The sequence below is a fragment of the Moschus berezovskii genome, chromosome 15 (assembly GCF_049115385.1).
Source record: "Moschus berezovskii isolate FMDL1 chromosome 15, NW_MosBer_1.0, whole genome shotgun sequence".
Taxonomy (NCBI): domain Eukaryota; kingdom Metazoa; phylum Chordata; class Mammalia; order Artiodactyla; family Moschidae; genus Moschus; species Moschus berezovskii.
In genome coordinates this window covers 46595205-46619497 of record NC_142474.1, presented here as the reverse complement: position 1 = coordinate 46619497, position 24293 = coordinate 46595205, and the positions used below count along the sequence as shown (strand labels likewise).

At 58.7% G+C, this 24293-nt stretch overlaps 1 protein-coding gene across 2 annotated transcripts in view; it reads right to left on the bottom strand.

Annotated features, from left to right (window-relative positions):
• RRBP1 (ribosome binding protein 1) overlaps nucleotides 1-24293 on the bottom strand; it is a 47337-nt gene that overhangs the window by 4046 nt on the left and 18998 nt on the right. For both annotated transcript variants that reach the window (XM_055430274.2, XM_055430276.2), the window contains exons 2-16: nucleotides 20585-22943; nucleotides 11504-11652; nucleotides 10342-10464; nucleotides 9640-9792; nucleotides 8900-9018; nucleotides 7899-8052; nucleotides 6335-6473; nucleotides 4697-4866; nucleotides 4570-4604; nucleotides 1943-2033; nucleotides 1472-1564; nucleotides 1029-1121; nucleotides 863-946; nucleotides 650-739; nucleotides 123-215 (exon numbers count right to left, since the gene is read on the bottom strand). In XM_055430274.2, the coding sequence (XP_055286249.2) occupies nucleotides 123-215; nucleotides 650-739; nucleotides 863-946; nucleotides 1029-1121; nucleotides 1472-1564; nucleotides 1943-2033; nucleotides 4570-4604; nucleotides 4697-4866; nucleotides 6335-6473; nucleotides 7899-8052; nucleotides 8900-9018; nucleotides 9640-9792; nucleotides 10342-10464; nucleotides 11504-11652; nucleotides 20585-22922 (3924 nt within the window). In that variant the 5' untranslated portion in view covers nucleotides 22923-22943. The remainder of the gene's footprint in view (nucleotides 1-122; nucleotides 216-649; nucleotides 740-862; nucleotides 947-1028; nucleotides 1122-1471; nucleotides 1565-1942; nucleotides 2034-4569; nucleotides 4605-4696; nucleotides 4867-6334; nucleotides 6474-7898; nucleotides 8053-8899; nucleotides 9019-9639; nucleotides 9793-10341; nucleotides 10465-11503; nucleotides 11653-20584; nucleotides 22944-24293) is intronic.

Genomic DNA, 24293 nt, shown 5'->3' with positions numbered 1-24293 from the left:
CCAAAACCTGACCTCCCCAAGTGACGCAGATAACCCTGTGGGCGTCCCCACCAGCACTGATGGCATTCCGCCCTGGCAGCTTGGCTCAGGCAGGCGGACCCTGGGTGCCTTGGGCAGCGTACCTCCCGGAGCTCCTCCTCCGCGGCGCTCACCCGGGCTTTCCACACCTGTTCCTCCTCCTCCACACTCTTCTGCAGTGCCTTGAGCATGGCCTCCTGTGGGGGCAGCCATGAGCATGGCCTGCAGACCCCACATACATCCCCCAGCTCCCTCCCCGCCCCAGTGACCACCCTGTTCAGATCCCAGCCTGGCTGGCCACGCAGTGAGGAAGGGGAGGCCCTGGATCAGGGCCCTCCCAGCCAGCATGCAGAAGACAGAGCCGTCGGGACTCTCATCTCTGATGGGTCTGCAGCAGGTGGGCCTCAGTAGCCCAGGAAGGGCAGGCCCCAGGGCAAGGGCTGGGCTCCTGGTGTCAAAGGAGAGCCAACCGCTCCCCTCCCACCTCAGACTCGCCCCAGACCTTTGCCCTGAGCACACCTCTTCACCAGCCACAGGAACAGGGCTCAGAGTGGGGCTGTGCCCACCCAAGGTCACAGAGCCAGCGACCTGGTCAGGCCCCCCAACTGCTGGCTTCCCCGCCGGGCCTCACCGTCTCAGCCAGGATGCTGCGGTACTGGTCGCACTCAGCCTGCAGGCCGCTCTGCGTCTCCTCCGCCTCCCTCAGCTTGGCAGCCAAGTCCTGAGAGCAGAGGCAGAAGGGGAGGGGTGGGGGTGTGCTGGTGAGCCAAAGCCTGATGACCAGCTCCAGGCAAGCCCGGGGGGACAGGGCAGGATGTGAGGCTGGACAGCTGTCCGTGCTCACCGAGGGCTCCGGGCTTGCCTGCGGCCGCTTCAACAACTCCAAACAGGCATTCTCTTTGAGTTCCTGCAACCACTCCGTATAACTCTGCAACAGAAATGTTTTGCGGTTGAGTGGGATGCACCCCTCCATGGGCGGGGGGGCCCAGAGGAGCCATCCCACCTCCTACCTGGTGGGTGGGGGCAGGGAGCCCCGGGAGTAGGGCCAGCAGGGCCTCCTTGGTCTGGGCCTCCGTCAGGCTGAGTTGCTTCTCTGACTCCTCCTGTGGGGGGTTTGGGGTGGGGTGCAATGGTCAGCCCGGGCGCTTAGGGGGACCGTTCAGACAAGATTTCAGCTCAGAAGAGGAACACGAACAAAGTCCACGCAGACAGACCAAGCTCGGGGCCCCCGTGGCCTTGGAGGGCAAGGCCCAGCTGAGAAGCAGCACAAAGAGCTCACTGCTCCCCACTTCTCCAGGGGAACAGGTGGGAGGGTGGGCAGAGGGCACACAAAAAGAGGCAGGGCTGGGCCCTGGGTGGACTTCTGAGCCGCTCTGAGCCCAGGGCAGCCCTGCATGCAGCTGCAAGCTCTGCTGACAAGCTTGACTGCGGCCAGCCCGGAGCCCACACTGACCTTGGCCTGGGTCAGGGACCGCAACTTCTCCTCGCAGCTCTTCTCAGCCGAGGCCAGAGCCTCCATGGCCTTCCAGTTCTTCTCTCGGAGGTCCTGGGAGGAGAGAGGCATGGTCAACAGCCAGGCCAGTCTCTGCAGGGCAGGCGAACCTCCCTGACCTGCCTCCAGACCCCACAGGGCATGCTGGGCAGCACTGGCGCCAGACGGCTCGGGGTGACCTGGTGCCTTTTAGGGAGACTCGTCTGTGGGGCTCAGGGTGGGGAGAGGAGGGCAGTCACTGGCTCCTCAGAGAAGAGCTTCCCAACACCAGGAAGCCGACTCTGGCCCAGCCAGGCCCCAGGAGGCGCAGGCAGAGGCTCTGGGAGACGGCCTGGGCCAGGGATGCGGCCAAGGCCCCTGCAGATCCGCCCTGTACACACGGCAGGTGGCCCCGCCCCATCCACATGGCAGGCTCCCTCACCCCACACTCACATTGTTCTTTGTCTTCTGCTGCTCCACCGCCTCCCTGAGCTCCGTGGCCTCCTTCTCCAGGCACCACACCTGTGATTCCAGCTCCATGAGGCTGGGGACAGACAGCCACTGTCTGGCTCTGAAGGCATGCAGCCCCCACAGGGCCTGTCTCGGGGCTCCTCCTTGTCCCAGGTGCCCAGGAGCACACATGGGGCCTGGGACGGGGGTCAGGCCCCTTCCTCACAAGGCACAGGCTTAAGAGGAGCCTGGGCAAACACCAAGGCCCCTTCCCCGAGAGCTGAGGCCCAGAGGCCACCAGAGTCCCACTTGGTGACACAGCTGCTTGGACAGGAGAGGTCAGAGCAGCCGCCTGGCCAGTGCCAGTACAGGCCCTGGACTGGCACTTTTTGGGGTGCTCTTTCTTCTGCTAAGGGCTTCCCTAATAGCTCAGTTGGTAAAGAATCCACCTGCAATGCAGGACACCCCAGTTCTACTCCTGGGTCAGGAAGATCCCCTGGAAAAGGGAAAGGCTACCCACTCCAGTATTCTGGCCTGGAGAATTCCATGGACTGTATAGTCCAGGAGGTCGCAAAGAGTTGGACATGACTGAATGACTTTCACTTCACTTCTGCTGCTGCCTGGTCCCGTTCTGTCCCACAGCCTGCAGCCCTGGCCCTTCCCTACGGCCACAGCTGCCCTCGAGAGACGCCGCTGGGCCTCCTTGGAGGACACCGTCAGCACCGTCACCCGCAGTCCATCAGGAACATTCCTGCTCTTGGCGGTGCCTGGCAGGCCCTGGCTCCCCTGCCACGACCACCCTGTGTCCAAAACCTGGCTCTGCCAGCACCCGAAGGCTCCCCCTCAGTCCTGCATCCAGGCTCTCAGACACTGGCCCGCGAAGATCCCAGACACCAGGGGAGCTGGTAGGACAGCGGCCCCACTTCCTCACGCTTCTCTCCAGACTCAAGGCCATGTGGTTCTGTCTGCCCCCGTCACCCAGCTAGCTCGGGGTGGACACTCTAGAATGTCTCTGGCTGTTCTGAGAAAGAGGCTGCAAATGGACACTATAAGGTGTCATCTTTTGAGTCTCGATTTAGAACAGGACAGGAAGCCGCTAGCGCTGACCTGAAGTAGCACAGCCAGGGCCGCGCGGGGTCAGGAAGGAAGTCCCTCCGAGGATGCCCCTGGTGGGAACACGTGTTCTGATTTTCTCACCAGGGGCCACAGTGAACAGCTCTTTGAGGACCGCCACCCTAAGGAAGTGTGTGAAGACTCAACACCCTCAGGGAGGGCGGTGCGCTGCCTGCCCTGACCCTCACCTTCATTCAAAGTGCAGTTTGCACCCAGCCTTGTGGACTTCTAGGATGCTAGTTTCAGGCCACAGAACCTGACCCCACCCTCAAAGCACCACTGGGACCCCTCACAGCTTCTCCGTCAAGCCACCGGGATTCTGCAGCAGCCGGCCCCCTGCAAATCCCTGAAAGAGCACCCCCAAGGAAGAAGACACAGCCAGCGGGTGGCGAGGATACACTGTCACCCCGCTTGGTGGCCACTGTCCGAGGTATGTTCCAGAACGTATGGGGTTGGATCACTCACCTCACCCCAGAATAGAATGGCCTGGCCTAGTCACAATTTCCAGATAAACAGTCTGAGAAGAAAAATTTTAAAAACCTCTCGTTCTGTCAAACATCTGCAGGATGCAAAATACTAGAATCAACCCTATTTGCAACATGACCTATGTACCTAGAAATCAGCTGTGTGGTCCAAGAATCTGATCCTAAAATACAAGAACAAAATGCTAAATAAATACAACCTCTCTACCCCCACAAATGCCACAAGGAACAAAGTTGCCCTGAGCTGTCTGGAAAGGCACACGGAGAGGGTTTGCTTCTGAGTCTCCAACAAGGCACTGTGGGGCCTCCAAGAGGCCAGCTTCCTTCCCCAGCCTTCAGACCCGAAGCTGGGAATGAGGGCTGTGGCCTGGAGGCACCAGGGAGGTGACCCACTGGCGGCAGCAGCCAGAACAAGGGAGCCTGGTCAGCAGACAGCCCAGGACAAGGCCAAACACTTGTACAGGGATGGACATCACCAGGCCCCACCCCACGTGGCTGTCCTGAGGGGCCCCGGCCACAGCAGCCAGGACCACCCATGAGCACGTAGGCATCTGTTGAGGGACACACACTCGGAGGCGACAGTCATTCCAAGGGCTCCAGCCCCCCGGCCTGGGGTGCCTCCACCAGGTCTCAGTAGCCTGAGGCTGGCCACCGAAGTCACCCAGTGCCAGCCCCCGCATCTGGTCAGCTGGGACCCTGCACCATGGTCAAAGCTGTGCCAAGGTCTGGGCAACCTCCCAGGTTCTCCACTCAGGGTGCCTGATCTGTTTTCTATTTGAGTTATGACTTTAAGCCCGAAAATCCCTCCTCCCATAGACATGGAGGGAAACCCCCAACCAGCCAGTCCTTCCCGTCCAGAGATGGATGGAAGGACGAATGGACGGACGGCAGGAGGCCCGGCCACTCTCCCCACAGCCTGGGTCCTTTCCTCTTTCCTGCTCCCCACAGGCACTGGAGGAGGTGTGGGGAAGACAGGGCTTCTCAGGGGTCCTCCCCGGGATCCCACACCCAGGCTGGGCCCCTGCTCCCTCTTACCGGGCCTGCTGCTGGTCAGCCTCCACTCGACTGGCCTGGAATGAGAGAAGAACCCTGTGGTCACCAGGAGAGATGCCTCGGATGGCAGGTCATCGGGCGTGGGGGGCCCTGAGAAGGGGCTGCTGACCTGGGCATCCCGGGCCTGGCTGGCCTCCAGCAGGGCCTCGATGGAGCGGATCCTCTCCGTAAGCTGTGAGTTCTGCGCCCGGGCCTCGTCCAGCTGCCCATGGAGACCACGCAGCTCCTCACACTTGCCCCTCACCTCGGCCTCGGAGGACTGCAGCTTGCCGTGCAGCTCTGTAGAAGGGGTGGCTGGCAGGTCAGGGGTAGGGGGTTGCCGGCATGGACGCTCCCAGGCTGCCCAGAACACACCCATGGGCTCGAGACACACGCCCCACCCGGGGCAGCCCGCCGGCTGGTGGAGAGTCACAGCCAGGCTTCTGCACACTGGGGGACAACGAAGCACCCCCACCGCTTGGCAACAATGGGATTTGAACAGGCGTCTGTTACAGAGTCTAAACCCTGCTCCTGGGAGACCGGCTCATGTTGCTGAGACCAGGGCGGGGGCTCCTGGCGTGTCCTCTCCCCTCTGCGACCTCCACGACATCCCACCACGGTTCTAAATGCCGGCCACATTCGTCTGACTCTGCCCAGCCCCTAGCCTGGGGCTCGCCCCACATGCACAGGGCTCTGCTGAGGGCTTCCTCCTCCTCCCCACCCCTCACTCATCTCTGAGGCCTGGGGATCCACGTCCACTGCTGGCCCAATCCCCCAGGCACCTCTGTGGCTGCCTGGCCCATCCCTGGTCCCCGGGACATTCTGCCCCTCGGTCCTTTCCCGGGCCAGAGCCGGAGCATCTGGAAGGGCAAGTGGGGTCGGTCCCGCCACCCCCACCCAAGCTCCCAGCCCTCATCACTCCACAGGCTGGTCACCCAGGCCCGCCTGTGCCCCACACTGGCCACTGCTGCCATCTCCAGCCTTGCGCGTGGACCTCCTCAGTCTGTTTCTTGTACAGTCCAAGTTTGTCCCCATTCCTCAGGGGCTCCGTGCCAGTCACTTCTGCCCTTTCCTGGCCTTTGTGAGGCAGGCCTCTTCCAGTCATCCAGACCTTTCTCCCCAGAGGCCTCCCCTGACCACCCGAAGTCACACCGGGCCCATCACAGCAGGGGGCAGCAGACTAGAACCCTGAGCCATCCCAGACGATAGCCTGTTTTCGTCAATAGAGTTTCCGTGGCCCATGGCCAAGCCCGTCTGTCCTGGGCTGTGTGGGCACTGCGGCAGCAGAGCTAAGCAGCTGTGACAAACACCATCTGGCCTACAAAGCCGAGATCACTACTGCCTGGCCCTTCACAGGTGCAGCTGGCTGCTTCTAGGACCTGCTCCAGGTCACAGCAGCCACTTGGAAGTCTGTTGAGCACAAGACTATGCAACCTGGTCAATGGACCGCCTGCCCCGCCTCTCCAGGGACCTTCGGTGCCCTGAGTGTCTCCCCACCTCCTGATGGGGAAGGTGCCCTGAGAGCACGGGGGACCACGGCCCACTTCCAGACCTGGCCCTGGGCCTTACTGAGCTGGAGGAAGAAGGCCAGCACTGGCCCTTGTGGCAGCGTCTTCTACCTGAGCCCACCTCCCATATCTGGCCCCCACGGCCAGTCCTCCAGACCCCAGGCCTGACCCCAAGCACCCCCGTGTGTCCCCCAACAGGTGCAGGAGTCCAGGGTCCCGGATGCTCTTGCCCCACAGGGCCGTCCCCTCATCGCCCTCACCAGCCATCTGCTGCTGCTGCTCCCGGGCCTTCTCGGCGTCTGCCCGGAGGCTGGCGTGGCTGCTCTGCGCGCGGCACAGCTCCCGGCTGACCTCGTCCAGGCGCTTCTGCAGGGCCTCCTCGCTCTCCTTGTGAGATGTCTGGGGACCAGCAGAGGGAAGGGGGCCGTGAGGGTGTAGGCGGGAGGCTGGACTCTCTCGGCTCTGCCCCCAGAGCTCTTCACTCCCTGCCACCCCACACTAACAAAGCAGAAAAGCTGCCTGGATGTCCGGGTCAGTTCACCCCCTAGATAAGGCCAGGGGGCCATCCTGACCCCTGAAGAGTGGGTGCCCAGGGAAGACGCTGCAGGTGAGACCAACAGTCGTCCCATTTTCACTTGAGTGGGACCTGGGAATGGTCACAGCTGCTGAGCATTTCTGGGCAAGGCGCTGTCGAGGCACCCATGTGTCAGTGTGGTATCCCGGCCACCCCAAGACACAGGTACCACCACCACACCCACGTTACAGGTGGAAAAACCGGGGCCTCAGGGTCAACGCCGTGGGACTCTGCGTGACCGAGGACGGCAAGACTGAGCGGGAGGAGACGCGCGGAGCCTGGGGCTTCCTGACGAGAGTGACGGCGGCAACTTGGCACCGGAGTGGTGGCTCCAGCCCTGGAAGCATTGGGACCACCCGAGGGCTTTCAGAGCACAAGCACCAGGCGCTCCCCAGGGGTCCTAGTCCCATCCCACTGCTCAGGCCAGACCTACTTTACTCCAAATTATCTACCTCAATTCCACCCAAACAATCCCCATTTATCTGTGCCTGCCCTGGGTCCCCTGGGCACACAGCAGTCTCAGAAAACTTCTAGTCCTTTCCGTGACACAGTCCAACGTGCTACAGCCAAGCTTCAGGGACTGAGCAGAAACAGGAGCCAAGCCGTGTGGGTCTCCCGTGTTCATGTGTTCTCTCCGAGAAGTCACACACACAGAGAGGTGACAGCTGCCCTTAGACAGGCTGCCTGGGAGATTTAGGGCTCGTTCAGCCAACGGGGAGCTGCCCGGTGCCCTGTGGGGGTTCCTCCCTCCGGGGAATGGGTGTCCCCCTGGATAACTACAAGCTCCCAGGCCACACTGAGGGCTGAGAAGGAAGAAGCCCCACCAGATGCTCAAGCCAGAGGCTGTGCGGAGACCCATGATGACACAGGGTGGGTGACTGCCTGGGGGCTCGTGTCCTGGCTCTGAGTGAACTGGGGGGCCTTGCTTAACTCTGTGCCTCCCGTTCCCTTCTGAAGAAATGGCACATACCACCAGTATCCACCCCATGGGGTTACAAGGAAAATTAACTGAGAATTAACGCTTGTGAACATTTAGAACAAATGCTGAGCATATAGATGGCACCCACTTGATGCTGACCAGGCATCACCAGTAACAAGACCAAGGCTGAGGGTTCCAGTCCCAGCCCCGCCTGGGTCTCCGGCAGCCACAGTCACAGCTGAGGACAGATGACCCCGGGTGGCCAGATGGGCCAGGAGGAGAGGTTTGGTGGGCGGGATGCACAGGCACGAGGGGGGCTGCCGCCCCTCACCTGCAACTGCAGGACCTGTTTCTCCACAGCGGCCGCCTTGACCTCCAGGGCCTTGCGCTGCTGCTCCTCCTGTCGCGCAGCCTCCGACTTCTCCACCAGCTCCTTGCTGACCTTGCCCAGCTCCTGCCGGAGCTTGGCCAGCTCTGCATTCTGCCTGCAAGACAGTCACCAGCCCCCAGAATGACGGACAGGAGAGGGCTGAATTGGTTCCCGTGTACCCTGAGAGCTGCCCGGGATGATGGGGACAGGCGGCCCTGAGCCTGTCCTCTGGGGCCCCGGCTCTTTCTTAAGTCATTGCCTGAGACTTGGACCCCACCCCGCTGAAGCCCCTCGGTATCATTAGTCACGTGGGGTGAGATGTGTTTTGTTGAAAATGCTATTTCACGAGCAGGGTGGGTGGCTCAGTGAGAGCAAAGACCAACACAGACCTGAAAAGCAGCCCACAGAGCCGACAGCAGCAGCTGATTCCTCACGACTGATCTGGGCCCAGAGAAGCCCTGGGAGACAGGTGGACGGGCCTCTCCACCCCGAGGGCAGGGCCACTGGCAGGCTCGAGTCCACACACAGGACTCACCGGCCGGCGGGGCCATGACCAGGCTGGGAGGCCACACATAGCGGGAGGCTGTGGCATCTTACAGAGGAGACCCCTCAACGCCACATAGAAGGTGGGTCTCGGGACCAGGCAGGCACTCCAGAGGGGGCAGGTCCAGGCCCACCTCTTCCAGTGCGAGGAGGTTATCGGCCTGCCACCTCCTTCCCTGGCACAAGAGACACCTCTTCATGGCAGGACTGACTGTCCAGCCGAGTGACAGTACCAGACCAGGTGAAATGGACAGACAAAACTGTCCCCCAACCCTGGGAGACAAGAAACCTGGCCAAGACCAGCTCTGCTCTGCTGCCTGAGGGGCACAAACATGGCCCCCAGCCCCCAGGGTAGGGGTGGGAGGCCGGCTGGTGGGCCCTGGGAGTCAAGTGCAGCTTGAGTTACAGGCAGGGCTTACTTGCTCTCCACCTGACTCGTGGCCTGGTTCAAGGCGTCCCTCAGGATGGAGTTCTCCTGCTGCAGGCGGGCCAGCTGCGCACTGGGGCCATTCTCCAGCTGTTCCTGCAGCGTCCGGATCTAAAAGGGCATCCGAGGGGCATCAGAGCCTTGCAAGGACAGCCACTTCCAGAGCAAGGTCAGCAAGCTCCCAGCTCACAGACAAAAGCCCGAGCAGAGTGCTCAGCCCAAAGCTCCAGGCACGCGGGTTCACTCTGCTGCTGACCAAGGTCCTAAGACATAGCACAGAGCTCACGGTCACCCCGAGGACACCTGTTTCCTGCTCTCTGACCCCCCTGGCACAGCCCCTGCCGCCCCAGGCGGGTAGAGGAGAGAGTGCAAGGCTCCGAGTCCTCAGGCCAGAGCCGGCCAGGCCCTCCGCTGGGACCATGCAGGTTTCAGACCCCTTGTTTGGCTGGGTCCTCCCAACCTTGAGGGGAGAAAGCAGAGCCAGCAGGACTCCAGGGTCACGGAGAGGCTGCAAACTTGACCCACAGGCCCCCCGAGTAAGGGATGGTCATGTCCCAACGTGACCACTTGGGACCGGAGTGTTTTCAGAAAGTGCTCTTTAAACGTATGCATGTCTCCCTGGTTATTGACATTAAACACACACACACCAGCCAGCCAGACAAAACAGCCCCTCGCCGCCCCCCTTCCCCCACCAAACCGGGCCGGGCGGACCCGCCCCGTGACTGTGCCCACCTTGCCCTGCAGCTGCTGCACCTCCTTCACGTGCTCCCGGTAGCTGGCCTGCATGCGCGCCTGCACGGCCGTGATCTCCTGCTCCCGGGCTACCAGCTGCTTCTTCACTTTGGCCTCCCCGGCGGCCGCCTTGGCCTTTTCCGCTGCCAGCTCCTGAGAAAACCGAGGGCAGGGAGGCAGGAGTTCATCAGGTGAGACCAAGGCCAGCACCACTCGGAGCATTTGACAAGCCCCCACTCCGGCTGTCTGTCCGTCCATCCCCCACCAAACACACCTTCCCCCTGGCTTGGAGCCAAGGCCCTAACTCAGGACAGAAACTCAGACTCCTCGTGAATGAAAGGATCCAGGGCTCAGGGCCAGGGGTATCCTGAGGCCCTGGCCACCATCTGCACCTGCTGCCCCACAGAGAGGCCGGGCACGGAGACGAGGCGGCAGCCACACACAGTGCTTTACTGGGAAAGCACGGCTGTCACAAGACAAGGGGTGTTGCCAGCCCTCAGGGACCCGGGCTTCCTCCCCAGGAGAGACAAGGGCAAAAAAACCCTAGCTGAGCTATGACAGGAGTGGCCATGTGCCAACTGCCCCTTGAGCAAGACCCCCCCACTGTGTCAGGGGGGCCCGGACCCCCGAGACTGGAGCTCACGGGCATAGCCCAGGCTCCTGGAGTCCTGGGTCTTCACCGGCCCCAGACCCCGACCCCACCTTGTTGAGCTCCCGCAGCTTGCTCTTGGCGACGGCCGCATCCTCCTGCTCCGTGGCCAGCAGTTTCTCCTTCTCTTCCAGCTGGCGTTTCAGAATTACCACGGGGTCGCCCTTCTGAGTGGCCTGGAGAGACCCACAAAGCCACATTTAACAGGAGGCGGGCAGACGTGTGGTTTGAGCCCCAGTCCAGCCCTCAAACCCCGACCCAAGAGCAGAGCCCTGACTGGATGGTGCAGGAGTGGTTCCTTGCCAACCGCACACACATGCGGAGGGGAGGCCCCACCTCAGCTGCCTGGCCCATCAGGCCTCGGGCCTGCGGATGCAGGAGCTGCTTCAACCCAAAGCTCTGGACCCCAGGGGCAGTTATTGGGAGCATGGCTTTTCCCTAACCCAGGTTGATGGTGGTCAGGGTCTCTCCTTGGCCTGCTGGGGGCCATCAGCCATCGTTCTTGGCTCAGTGCCCAGCCCTGAGTGGCTGTGTGGGGCCAGCTGAAGTGTGGAGGCTGGGCTGGGGGTGGAGGAGGGTGTATTCTGGGTGTACTGCCCTGAGGCCAGGCCTCTCTTATTGAGGGGTGTGGTCAGCATGACCTCCAGCCACTCAAGCCCAGGAGATGGACAGAAGCTCACTGAGCAAAGTGCTCCTGTGACCCCAGGGCCCGTGCCCCCTCAGCGGGGGCCAGGGCTAAAAAAACCCAGTGACCTCGGGGCAGGGGCAACCTGGCTGGCTCTCAGGACACTCCCCAGACATCTCTCACCTCTGAGGCACCACAAAATCCTCTAGCAAAATTACCTATGATGCAGGCTCTGTGTAAGGAACAAACATGCCCCACAGCACTTCCTGGGGGCAGCTTGTGGCCCCTACACCAGAGGGGGAAAAATCTAGACAAGCAAGCACCTTCCCTCCTGCCCCCAAGCCCTGGCCACAAACCAGCGGGAAAGCTCCTGTGCCCGCCTTGATGCCCCTCCTATAGTGGTGGCTGGGCTGGCTCACCCAGCCATCCCAGGAAGGGGCGGCGAGGAGGCAGGTGGAGGGGTTTCAAGGACCTTCGGTGCAGCTGGGCATGCCCCAGGGAGGCCGGGGCCCTGGGACCAGGTGGGGTGTGGGGGTGGCCCCTGGCCAGCTGCCCAAAGCCGCAGTGGCACCAAACATGGGGGGGCCCACCTTGTGCCACGTGTCCTGCACGATGCCCGCCTTGTCGGCCAGGATCTCCATGAGCCGCTGGGCCTCTCCCTCACTGAGCACCATGCTTCCGACAGTGGAGACCAGCGTCTTGTAGGGTAGGTGCAGAGTGCCATTGGCATCTGGGGGCCCTGTGCATGGAGGGGAGGGCGGGCGTCACACACCGGCACAACAGCCAAGCCCAGCATACCCCAGAGCAGGAGCCGGTTGGGGTCCTGCCCACAGACAGTGCAGAGATGGTCCCCAGTAGAGAAACACTGAGCATCTCTGTGCTGGAGAAGACAACCCCTGGAGCAGACGTGGACAAAGCACACTTTCCCCAGCCAACGGCCCAGTCCAGCTCTGGCCTGCACCACCCAGAGAGGCTCACGGCCCTGCCAAGACCCAGCCCTGTGGCCCTTGGATCCAGACTGACCAGGAGCCCATCAGCCCGATGGCTGCAGCCCCACATTGAGGAGAGGGAGGCCACCTCCCACGTGTCCTGGTCCAGACCCTCTATTTGCAGCTCTCCCCAGATGAAGAGTAAGGCAGGTTCCAGGAGGGATGGCTGGGCCAGCCTTATCCCGGCCTGGCCACCTGCTGGGCCGGGAGCACCTGACCTGCTAGAGGACACAGCACCAGGTGCCAACAGCCAGCTGTCACCCCTGGATACCCCCAACATCCCCACAAGAGCTCCGCTCTCTCACAGGCCCTCATGCAGCCCCAAAGGCAAGAGGGGGTGAACAGGGACGCCCCTGTTCTCATGCGCGGCTCCAACCTGCCCTCAGCGGAAAATAGGGCCCCAAACGAGCCAAAACAAAGCAGAGCGGCTGCCCGCAGCGGCACCTGCCGCCAAGCCCACCTCGCCGAGGATGAGTGAGGGGGAGGTTTCCATGGCAACATGAAATCCTCTGCCTGTCACAATATTTTCATCACATGTGAAAACACTTGGCAGGATGCCCTTGCAAAGGGGACGAGGGGGTGGGGGTGTGTGGTTGCTACAAGCACCTTCACTCAGAACTTCTCGACCCACAAAGCTCGGGAATGAAAGATAACCAGGCTAACATTCAGGCCTGGAGCTCAAGGAGTCATGAAAACAGGGTGGAGGGTGGGGAGGGAGGGATGGCACCCTTCAGTCTTCACAGTTCTCACTGAAATATGTATATTAAATAATTTTAATGGAGAACTTCTGCACCCAAGGGGATTTCATTGTGGCTCAGCTGGTAAAGAATCCGCCTGCAATGTGGAGACCTGGGTTCGATCCCTGGGTTGGGAAGATCCCCTGGAGAAGGGAAAGGCTACCCACCCCAGTATTCTGCCTGGAGAATCCCATGAACAGTAGAGTCCATGGGGTGGCAAAGAGTCGGGCACGACTGAGCGCCTTTCACTCACTCACGCACTCTGCACCCAAGAGACAGCTCAAGCACAGCAAAGCCCAGAGAGAAGGAACCAGTCGATGAAGACCCCACAGTCAGCGCCTTGGCCTCTGGGCTTCCTCTTCTCCGGTCAGCGGGAAGCCCGATGTTCCTGCCTGGGTTCTCCAGAAGAGGGCGCCCGCTGGGTCAGACCTGCCAGGATGGCCTGGCTGAGGCCGGCCACTCAGACCTCCTCCTTGTTCTCTGGACTCAGAGAGGCCTCTCTGAGTGCCCCCGTGCTGCCCACACGCAGCCACCAGCCTCGCAGGCACCTGCCAGGGGGCTGGTGGTGGGAACAGGAGTGGTTCCCGGAGGGGCACACACCAGATTCTGAAAACCTGGTATGAAAAGAATGAATGTCAAGGATCTGCGATAATTTTTCATACTGATTGCAAGCTGAAGTGATAAAGCATTTGGGGTAAACTGGGTTACATGAAACACATCATTAAAGCAAATTCCATTTGTCTTTTGTTCGCCTTTCTTAACGTGGCTCACAGTGTATTTCTACTGGACAGACTGGCTACTCTGTTCAAGCCCTGGGGCCCCCAAGCACTGCCTGCCCCAGAGTGCCTGTCCTCCCAGGCCCGGGAGTGGTCTGGGACGGGGACTCAGCAGCTGGAGGATGCAACCATGTGTCCACAGGCACACCCCTCCCTTCACAGTGTCACCCCAGGTCTCACACGTGTGTCTCTTCCGGAGGGCCTGCAGACCATTCCTCAGAGTATTCCGGGAGAGCGTCATCCTAATACATGTCTGCTAAAACCCTCTCACGTAACTACACTAAATTGTATTAGACTTCCTAATCAAACAAACTAATACAAAACTCGTAAAGCTATGCAGTAGTGAAGTTTATTTCCCCGTGCCCACCCCGACAGAAAATTTCACGGCCTTCTCCACCCCTATATAAATACTTCAAAATTACTTTCAGAGACGTCATGTTATTTTTCTCCATTAAGGTTGAGGACAGTACCATCTCTGGTCTCTCCAAATCAGGGGAAGTAAAACTGAAAGAAAAGAACCGAGAAGCAGGAACCAGAACTCTGAGCCCCACGTAACTGGCATTTATTTCTGGGTTTCAAGGTCTTCTGGCCAAACCCTCAGCCCTAAGCTCAACCCCATAGGGGCCGGGGACCGGGTATGGGAGGCGGGTGGTGGGTGGCATGCTGACCCACACATGGGACTAACATTCCTCCAGCAAACGCTCCAAGGCTAGAAAGAATCCTTGGCGCTGGGAAATCTTAAGGCCCTGAGATAAATCTCTCGAAGACTCAACATCTGTTCTGTGAAGCCACAGGCCTCACCAAGACCATGTGGCCGTGAACTCCCCGAAGACAGGAGCAGCCAAGGCTCTGCGCACAACGGTGCGTCTGAAATTCCAGGTGTGGACAGGCCAGGAGGCCTCGGGGAGGAAGCCGGGGGCAGGAGGGCAGGGTGGCCAGGCAGGGCCAGTGTCTCATGGAGTCAGTTCAGGGCTGAACCTATCCATGGGCCAGTTTCGGTCTGCAGGTCTGCAGGCAGTGGGTACCCTGTCAGAACAAGGGCCCTGGAGCCCTGGGCTTGAATTCCAGCTCAACTCCTTGCCAGCTGGGCATCCTAGGGCACGTGGCTTCACATCTGTGCCAACTTCCTCATCCATGAGGTAGGGTGACAATCACCCCTCCCCAACATGTGGCAGGTTAAATGGCAACATGCTGGGCACAGGGCAAGCACTGCAGGGTCCATGAGCAGGGCCAAGAGCACCCCAGACCCGGCCCCGCCCTGAGCAGATGGCACCCTAGCAAGGAACTTGTTGGAAAGGGTCCCCTTTCTCTGCTCCCCCATGATCTCCACAGACAAGTCATGCCAAGCCAGCGCAAGGCACCCTCCCGGGGACAGAGCGCCATGGCCTGTGCCCCTTTAGCCCCTGCCTTGCACACAAGGTCATGGGGGTAGCACGTTTAGAAAAGCTAGGAGACTGTGTCTTCTCGGGCTCTCAGCCCCAAAGCACACAGCATTCAGATAACATGCACAAGCCTCAAATTCCAGAACTGTGACCATGCTTGGAGGCTTAATTACCCAACATCATGCCAGTCCTGTAAAGAGGGTATGGTAATCTCCCTCTCAGTGTTGACTGAGGGGTCCTTTGGGGAGAAGCCCATGAATGGTCTCAGCCAGTGGGTGCTCAGCAGGCTCCCCACGCTGCTTCAGTCCCTAGAAGCCCTGCCCTGCTCATGCCTGGCTCAGCCCATGACAGGGTGATGTCAGAGCTGCTCCAGGAACCGCGCTCGTGACAGACAGCTGGGATCCAGCCAGGGACGTAGCCAGGCCCTGGGACGGGCATCAGGAGGCTCCAGCTCCATGCCGGCTGCGGCTGCAGGTTCCCTAAGCCCTGCCTAGGGGGTCTCCCGACACCAAGTATGCACCGACTATGTACCCTGCAGTCTACAAAATGCAGGTGGAAGGGACTCCCAGGCAGGAGAAGGAAGGAGACCCCAGACATGGAATCAACAGAGCCCCAAGGACCCCCAGGGAGCAGCCATGGCAGCAATGTTGGGAGGGCTTTTATCGCAGGAGATGCTCATGCCAAACGCTCTGGGCAGAGAGCAGTAAGGGCTGGGGCTCCAGGAAGGGAGGGAGAAGCAAAGACAGGCACCAAAGCTGGCAGAGCAGAGGCAGGCAGGGCTACAGCGGGTCCCAGGTGTCACGGGCCCTGGGGACCCGGGTGTCACCTCGTGGGCAAGGGAGCATCACCTGGGAGTGAGCCGGGTCTGTACCTGAGAACACCGGGGGACCAGGCCGGTCAGGGACGAATCCAGGCCAGGGGCTGAGCATGCTTAGGAAACGGCAGCGCCAGAGACCCCATGTCAACCCTGGGGCTCTGAGGGCGGGACACAGGGTGCAGTCTCGGGGTTGGGGAAGGACATCCAGACCAGTCCCCAAGGCTTCTGCACAGCTGTCACCCCAACCGTGTGGGTGGGGGGCCATGCATGGTCCCCTGGACAGGAAGCCAGAGTCCAGCCTCGGGGAGCCCTCCAGGACATCCCAGTCACCTGAGCCATACCCAGGCCACAGGCCCAGGACCCCAGGAAGGGCCCCTTGCCCTCCCAGAAGCCAGCACGTCTCAAGCAATCGTCAGACTCAAGAGACAAGACAAGCTCCTGACTCCCACTGACCCCAAGGGCAGAGGGCGGCCCCTGAATCAGAGTGGCCGGCAGGCCACCCGTCTCCAGAAACAGGAACCTGAGCCAGCACCACCATGGCCCCCACCACCCAGGAGCACGGACAGTGGCCATGAAGGATTCTCCTGAGCCTTTGGGAAAGGGGTCCCCACCAAGGCCCTCGATGGAAGAGCCCCCAGATGCGGCAGAGGCACAGCTGCAGCTCCAGCCAGGGTGCGACTACAGCAGTGGAGGGCCCCGGGCAGCGCACAGATGACTGACCGCAAGCCCGTCTCAGGCCGGAGCCCAGCACCGCCCGGGCCGTCTGCCCCCTGACAGGGTGAGGGCCCTGCACGGCGGTGCACTGGCCCCAGAGCAAAGCGCAAGTCATGTCTAGAGCAATCCTACTGGGGCCTCTGAGTCAGGCCTTCTCATCTGGTTGGAGACAAAAGTCATCTGTTGACACAATGGGAGCTTTTCCATATAATGTTGCCTCATGGAATTTTTTTTTCTAAATGTCTACAAATTGACTTTATCTTTCTCTTTATATACTTCTGCTCCCCCCACACCAATTTTAATAAAATCCATTTTAGCTCTGAAAAAAAAAAAAGAACACATCACAGTATTTCTTAAAGAAATACAACCCTGGAGGACCTGTGGGCGAGATCCTTCCTCGGGCCTGAGACAGCCATGAGGTCTGACCTACAGCCGGAGGAAAGGACGGGGGACGGACAACCTTGGGCCCCTGTCCCGGCAGTGGTGGGAGACCTGGAGCTGCCACGTGTGAGAGGGCTGACCAGGAATGACCGGAAAGTTCTGGAAGAACGTCTTCCAGCAGCTTCTCTAAGACGTGACAGTGCTGCACTAACACGAGCCTTGCTTCCCTGGGGGATGTTTTGTTCTTTTGAAAGAGAAGAAGAAGAAAAACTGCGTTTGAAGCACTTACACAGAAAGTGAATTAAATAAAGGCTCATAAGCCCAGTAGTTTTCTTCAGAGCTTCCGACCCTGAGACACTTAGTTTGAAAGAGAGGATCAAGCATGATCTCACCAGCTCCCCCTGTCTCCTGGGGAGAGGGGCGGGCACAGATGGAGACCCAGGCCCAGGTTGCCCGCCCCCCACCCCTTCTGGGAAATCTCGAAACAGAGCTGAACTCTAGTTACTGCTGTCAGAAAACAAGCAGAGATACAAGCCCACCTTAGAGAACGCTGGGGGATAAACGCATAGAAGGACCCCTGCCCTCACCCCAGGCTGGGGTGCAGCAGGACACCGGGGTGCAGTTCCCATCCAGTCATACAGCCTGAGATGAGGCCCTGCAGACTACACACACCTGGAGTGATGTTCTCCTGGCCACTTTGGGTCACAGAACACGACTCCACTCCTGCGTTTCCCAGGGTCTGGCAGCAGCAGGAGGCCTCTCACAACAAGGAGTTGACGGCCCCAGGATGCAGAAACCTTTCTTTCTCATCCGACCTCAGTGCCCACCATCAGCTGGGTGCCCAGGGACAGAGACACACTGAGAAGTACTGACCGCCTTTCTTCCTCACCCTGGGCCCCCAAAAAAGCAGGAGGCCCTCTCGCTGCTCAGAGCCCACTCGCGGTCCTGAGGTCAGGGCTGGGCTGCCTCCTGACACCCAAAGGGGTGCGAGCTCCACTGTGGTCCAATGAGGGCCTGTTTCCTCAACTCACAGACAATGTGGAGTTTTTCTCTTCCACTAACAAGAATACATGTTATAGAAAAACTAGAAAGTGCAGAAGGGTGAAGGGAAGAAAATAAAAGTCACCCATAGACCTCCCCACAAAGACGGTCTTTCCCCCACCTAGACCTGTGCACATCTGACTCAGCGGCCTAAGGGCAACTCCACCTCCCAGAGGCTGGCAGAGCCCAGCCGGGATGGTCTCTGGCCCAGGGTTTAGGCCCAAGTCTGCAGGGCGGATGGCACTGGCACAAAGCCAGGGCACAGAGTCTAAGAGGAGGGCCCCCAGTCGTCCTCCTGTCCCCCTCCCCGCCCCAGTGACACCCACAACCCAAGCCCCCTGGCAGCATAAGGGCTCAGGCCCACTCGGAAGGTGCCTCCTATCCAGCCAAAGCCTGCGTGTCCGGTTCAGGGGGCCTGGCCTGCGCCACATTCATGTGGACTCGAGTCCAGGAGCTGGAGAGACAGCCCTGTCAAGAGGGTCCCAAACCACCCCCACGGCCACACGCTTCCTGGGCAAGAAGCTGCTTTCCTGATCTACACAGACACTGGCTGTGGTGACTCTCAAGACAGCAAACCAGGGGAGGCCTGGACGGTGCCGCCAACGCTCTGGAGCTTCAATTCCAGAAATTTCTACTTCGCAAGGATTCCGTGAATTCCCTCTTCTCCAGACACTGGGAAGAGAACCCAACCTTCTGTTTCATAACCAACTGTTTTCCCCTAGTCCACACCTGGGCTCCTAACGGCCTCCAATGTCATCACCATCTCCACACAGCCACGTGAGATGCTCGTGTGGGCTCATCACGGAGGGGCCCGTCCGCCGCGCCAGGCCTTTGGTGGGCAAGGTGGATGGGGCCATCTCCCTAAGTTAAAAACGCACCTGCCTTCTGATGAAGCAGCTACACATCTGGGACCTGGCGCTATGGAGACCCTCAACTGGTGGGACACGGACGTCACTGCAGCAGTTAATTTTAGCAGCAAATTAGCAGTTTAAATACATTATGTTATGCTCAGGCCACGGACGACAATGCAGTCGACTCGGGACCATCCTCCTTCCTGACCTGCTGGCCTCGGGCCAGCACCCTACTGTCATTCCAACAATTTGGGAAAGTGTTCACATATTATACAGAAGCGGCCTTCCAACAGTCACTTAATAATCTATTCACTATGCTTACTCATTCATCCCTCAAGAGAAGACTTTCAAGCCCACTGAAATTTTGGCAGGAAGAATAATGAACTACTAAGTTAACCAGAGAGTGACAATCTTTCTATCATGTATAATCTTTCTTGTCCTGAACCGCGGAATTTTTTGCTGTTCAAATTTCCTCTTATCCTACACCTCAGGTGAGCAGCTTTGTGGGTTCACACAGGTCAGAAGTTAGGTCTTCCTCCCAACAACGCTTTTTGTTACCTGCCAATTTTGCCTTCCTTTCTAATGTGAAGTTTCTGTTTCACACCTTATTTCAAATGTCCAAGGCCTTACAGGGTCATGACGATCCCAGGAAGCTCTGACGCGGGAGAAGCCAGAGAACAGACTGGCTCTCACCTACATCCCTGCTGTCTGCCTTCAGAGCCCTTGGCCCCAGGTCAGGTAAAGCATTGCCTTGAAGACGGGGAGGTGTGCTCCCTCCACCCGTGGGGCCGGGGCCAAGGATGAGTGTCTGGGTTTTTAAAGGGCCTGAGAGGTTGTCGTGACCTCCACCCATGAGGCAAACGTAGGCTAGTCCCTGAACCTCACACAGAGCACAGTGTGGTCTGAGAGAATGTCCCCCCAGCAGAAAAGCGGATACAGCTTCAGAAAAAGACAAGAGAGGGGAGCCAGCTACAAACACAGGGCCTGCCTACTTGGCAGAGGCCCCAACATTTCAGGCCCCTAAGATGCCTCACCAAGACAAATACAATTTTCCGAGTCGACTAATGGCTAATCTAAGAAAGAAAGAAATCTAGCAAGAGAAAAAGAGAAAGGGACAGAGGGAGAAAGCAAACACTGGACTACTCTATCAAGTGAGGGGTGGACATGAAACAGGAACTCACAGGTTGAGTTTCTACTGTGATCTGCTCTGAAAAGATAATGGGAAATCCATGTTCTATACATTATCACACAACATGTGTATCTGATACATAATATCTATTTTAATGTTCTATAATGCTCCCTTCCACAACTGGGGTGGGAGGTAGCAAAGAGGGAGACCTGGGAGGAAGGGGGTGTGGACATGACTGCTTCTTAGGAGTAGCATCCTGCTGTTACTCAATAAACATCGAGAAAAGAACAAAGCTATGCTAAAGCACCTGGGGAGGCAAGAATGCAGAACAGGTTGACAGAACACGGCCAGACGTTCAAGAGACACTGCAAGACACAGAACTGTTTTCGAACTGTGTGGTAGAGGGAGTGGTCACCTCTTCTGAACTCACACCTTTCCCCACTGGACTTCCTCTTGTTGACTCAGCCTCAGTCTCACAACTTGCTCTGGTTTGAGAAGTGCCTTTTTACAGCTCTGCCACAACCATGAGAAGGTCCTCTGCCCTCGAGACTCACTGATGCCTTGGCCTGGGCCCCAGAATGAATACGTGGAAGCTGACCCAAGAGTCAACCTGTGGCAGGAGCCAAACTAGTTAGAAGTAACACAGACCAGTCAATCAACCTCCATCCAAATCAACAGAAACATGAGCAAGAATGAATGACTGATGCTGCAGGACCCTCAGTTCTGGGATGTTTGTTATGCAGCCTTGTTGTGGCAATAGCTGACTGATACAGATGGCTTCCCCAAAGGGAATCTGCAAGCCACTTAGAGACAGCTTGTCTCTCCACATTCATAAAGAAACCAAAGCTACTTACCAGGCTCACCCTTCTTCTTTGACCCAGACTTCTTCTTTGCAGGAGCCTCTTGCTTTGGTGCTTCCTGGCTCTGAACCATGTCTGCATTTTTGCCCTGGGTAGGAGTTGTCTCTGCCTTTCTACCCTGATTGGCAGATGCATCCACCTTCTTGCCCTGGTTGGGGGACCCTTCTGACTTTTTGCCTTGGTTTGAGGTTCCCTCTGCCTTTTTCCCTTGATTGGGGGTCCCATCTGCTTTTTTCCCCTGGTTTGCAATACCCTCCATCTTTGTGCCCTGATTAGCAACTGAATCTGCCTTTTTGCCCTGATTCTGGCCTGCCTCCGCTTTTCTGCCCTGGTTGGGGGTCCCCTCTGCCTTCTTGCCCTGGTTCTGGGCCCCCTCTGCCTTCTTGCCCTGATTCTGGGCCCCCTCTGCCTTCTTTCCCTGATTGGGGGTCCCTTCTGCCTTCCTGCCCTGGTTCTGGGCCCCCTCTGCCTTCTTGCCCTGGTTGGGGGTTCCGTCTGCTTTTTTACTCTGGTTTTGAACCACTTCTACCATTTTGCCCTGGTCCAGGGTACTCTGCTCTTTTCTGCCCTGATTCTGGTTCCCCTCTGCCTTTTTGCCCTGATTCTGGGCCCCCTCTGATTTCTTCCCTTGGTTCTGGGCCCCCTCTGCCTTCTTGCCCTGGTTGGGGGTTCCCTCTGATTTCTTTCCCTGGTTCTGGGCCCCCTCTGCTTTCTTCCCCTGGTTCTGGGCCCCCTCTACCTTCTTGCCTTGGTTCTGGGCCCCCTCTGCCTTCTTGCCCTGGTTCTGGGCCCCCTCTGCCTTCTTGCCCTGGTTCTGGGCCCCCTCTGCCTTCTTGCCCTGATTCTGGGCCCCCTCTGCCTTCTTACTTTGGTTCTGGGCCCCCTCTGCCTTCTTGCCTTGGTTCTGGGCCCCCTCTGCCTTCTTGCCTTGGTTCTGGCCCCCCTCTGCCTTCTTGCCTTGGTTCTGGGCCCCCTCTGATTTCTTGCCTTGGTTCTGGGCCCCCTCTGCCTTCTTGCCTTGGTTCTGGGCCCCCTCTACCTTCTTGCCCTGGTTGGGGGTCCCCTCTGATTTCTTGCCTTGGTTCTGGGCCCCCTCTGATTTCTTTCCCTGGTTCTGGGCCCCCTCTGCCTTCTTGCCTTGGTTCTGGGCCCCCTCTGCCTTCTTGCCTTGGTTCTGGGCCCCCTCTGCCTTCTTGCCTTGGTTCTGGGCCCCCTCTGCCTTCTTGCCTTGGTTCTGGGACCCCTCTGATTTTTTGCCCTGGTTCTGGGCCCCCTCTGATTTTTTGCCCTGGTTCTGGGTCCCCTCTGCCTTCTTGCCCTGGTTCTGGGCCCCCTCTGCCTTCTTGCCCTGGTTCTGGGCCCCCTCTGCCTTCTTGCCCTGGTTCTGGGCCCCCTCTGCCTTCTTGCCTTGGTTCTGGGCCCCCTCTGATTTCTTGCCCTGGTTCTGGGCCCCCTCTGATTTCTTGCCCTGGTTCTGGGCCCCCTCTGCCTTCTTGCCCTGGTTCTGGGCCCCCTCTGCCTTCTTGCCTTGGTTTTGGGCCCCCTCTGCCTTCTTGCCTTGGTTCTGGGCCCCCTCTGCCTTCTTGCCTTGGTTCTGGGCCCCCTCTGCCTTCTTGCCTTGGTTCTGGGCCCCTTCTGCCTTCTTGCCTTGGTTCTGGGCCCCCTCTGCCTTCTTGCCTTGGTTCTGAGCCCCTTCTGCCTTCTTGCCTTGGTTCTGGGCCCCCTCTGCCTTCTTGCCCTGTGTAGAGCTAGTGGCAGGGGCACTACCTTTGGTGCCCACTGGGGATACCACCACCATAGGCACCTCCTTGGGAGCAGCTTCCAAGATGGCAGCCTTTGAGGCAAGAACCTGAATGGAATTCACTACAGAGCTGACTGCTGGTTCCACCTTTGCCACTTTTTTCTCCTTCTTCTTTTTGTCCTTTGGGGAAGAAGCCAGCTTCTCTTGGGGCATGGCTGGTACTGTGGCTACAGGGGCAGTGACCACAGGGGACTGGACTGGGGTTGGAGCCACCGCCACTGCAGGTGCCCACACTGGGTCCTTGGGGAGGATGGTCACGCCAGGGGTGGGCTCATGGTCAGGTATCTTCCCGTTGGGCTTCTCCTCCTTTTTCTTGGTCTTTCCTTTCTTCTCCACTGTCTTCTCCTTCTTCTTCTTCTCCACTTTCTGGTGGTTGGTCTTCGCCATTTCCTTGCGCTGGTTGGCCAGAGCTTCTTCATATGACGTTTCCTTCATGGAGAAGGTTGATACCAGGAAGATGCCGATGGCAGAAACAACCATGAATCCACCAAAGACCACAACCCCCAAGGTCTGAGTGTCGTAAATATCCATCCTGGCTGGTTTTCCTTTCACCTGCCAAATACATACACGGCAATTACTTTCCGAAGAAACTGAGGCATTTGACAGTCACCGTCCCCACTCGCAACACCTAACACGTGGTTCTACTAATCCTTCAGACTGATAAAATCAAAGAAGAAACAAACAAGGCAATCTCTGCTGTCACCTTTTCTCCCTGCCCCCTCAGAAGTGAGCAACTTTTACACAAGCTGGGACACACGAAGCCACGGAGAGACGGCAGCAGGCAGCTCCATGACCGGAGCATGTGGCACCCATGCAACTCAGAAGCCATGACCCCAGGTCAAGATGTTCCCCACCACAGGGTCAAAGATGAACATGAACACAAGCATGGGCCAGTGTTAGATAACTGGAAGTGGTAAGGATTGTGTCAAAGTGCCGACTACATCAGGAGCAGGAGTCACCCAGTCACAGGTGAAGACTGTAGAGCACTAGGTTGATGCAGCTTTTGCTTTCTCATATCAGGACAGATTTTTCCCCTCCTCGACTCAAGCTGACTGATATTAAGGATACCATGTGAGTCAAATCAAACACAGCTGCTGGCTCTCTCTCAGTGTCCCGGCTGGTGGGTCTCAGGAGCACTCTTTCTCTGCTGCCCCTGCTTCCCCAGGGCTGATAAACCCAAGCACCCACCCAGGGGCAGAGATGAGAACAGACGCATTACAATCCCAAAGGTGATCAACATGTGGTGAGGAAAAATGGAGCCTGTGAATCCTAATGGAACACATTAGGAAATAGGAAATATCGGTCCTGGGAGGCTGACCAAGTAAGAACTCAGGTCTGAATTCCACATCCAGAGGCTGCAAAGAGGGAGGGGGACAGCGTCACCAGGTCCACTCCTCACCCTGGGGAGAGGACCCTTTGTCTGATGACACACTCCCAACCACGAGAATGAACTACCCTTCTCGCTGGCCAGGGACCGAAGTCCACAGGGTTGGAGGTGGCCAGGTCCACACCCAACAGCTGTCAGCCGGGCTACACCTGACTTCAGTGAGGAACTCCAAGGGGTCCATCTCTTGGATACATCCAACGTTTACCAACTAATTTTGCTGCTGCTACCACAGTTCCAGTCCCCTGACTTGGGGAGTGACAAACAGAACCCAGCTCCCCCAGGAGGACCAGCAGTGGAGTAGCTATGGGAAGGCGTGTGTGAGAGACTTGGGGAGGGCAGAGGGAAAGGAGAGCTAAGTGGTCCCCCAAATCTCTGGAGCTGGGATAGGACAGGCCCAGGCTTCTCAGTGGCTTAAATGTTGAGATTTCTCTTCCTGCGTGAGTGGGGGCTTCTAAACAGCCATGGAATCCAAATTTTGACATTAGGGGGTTTGAGAGGAGGGACTGAGCTCAGCA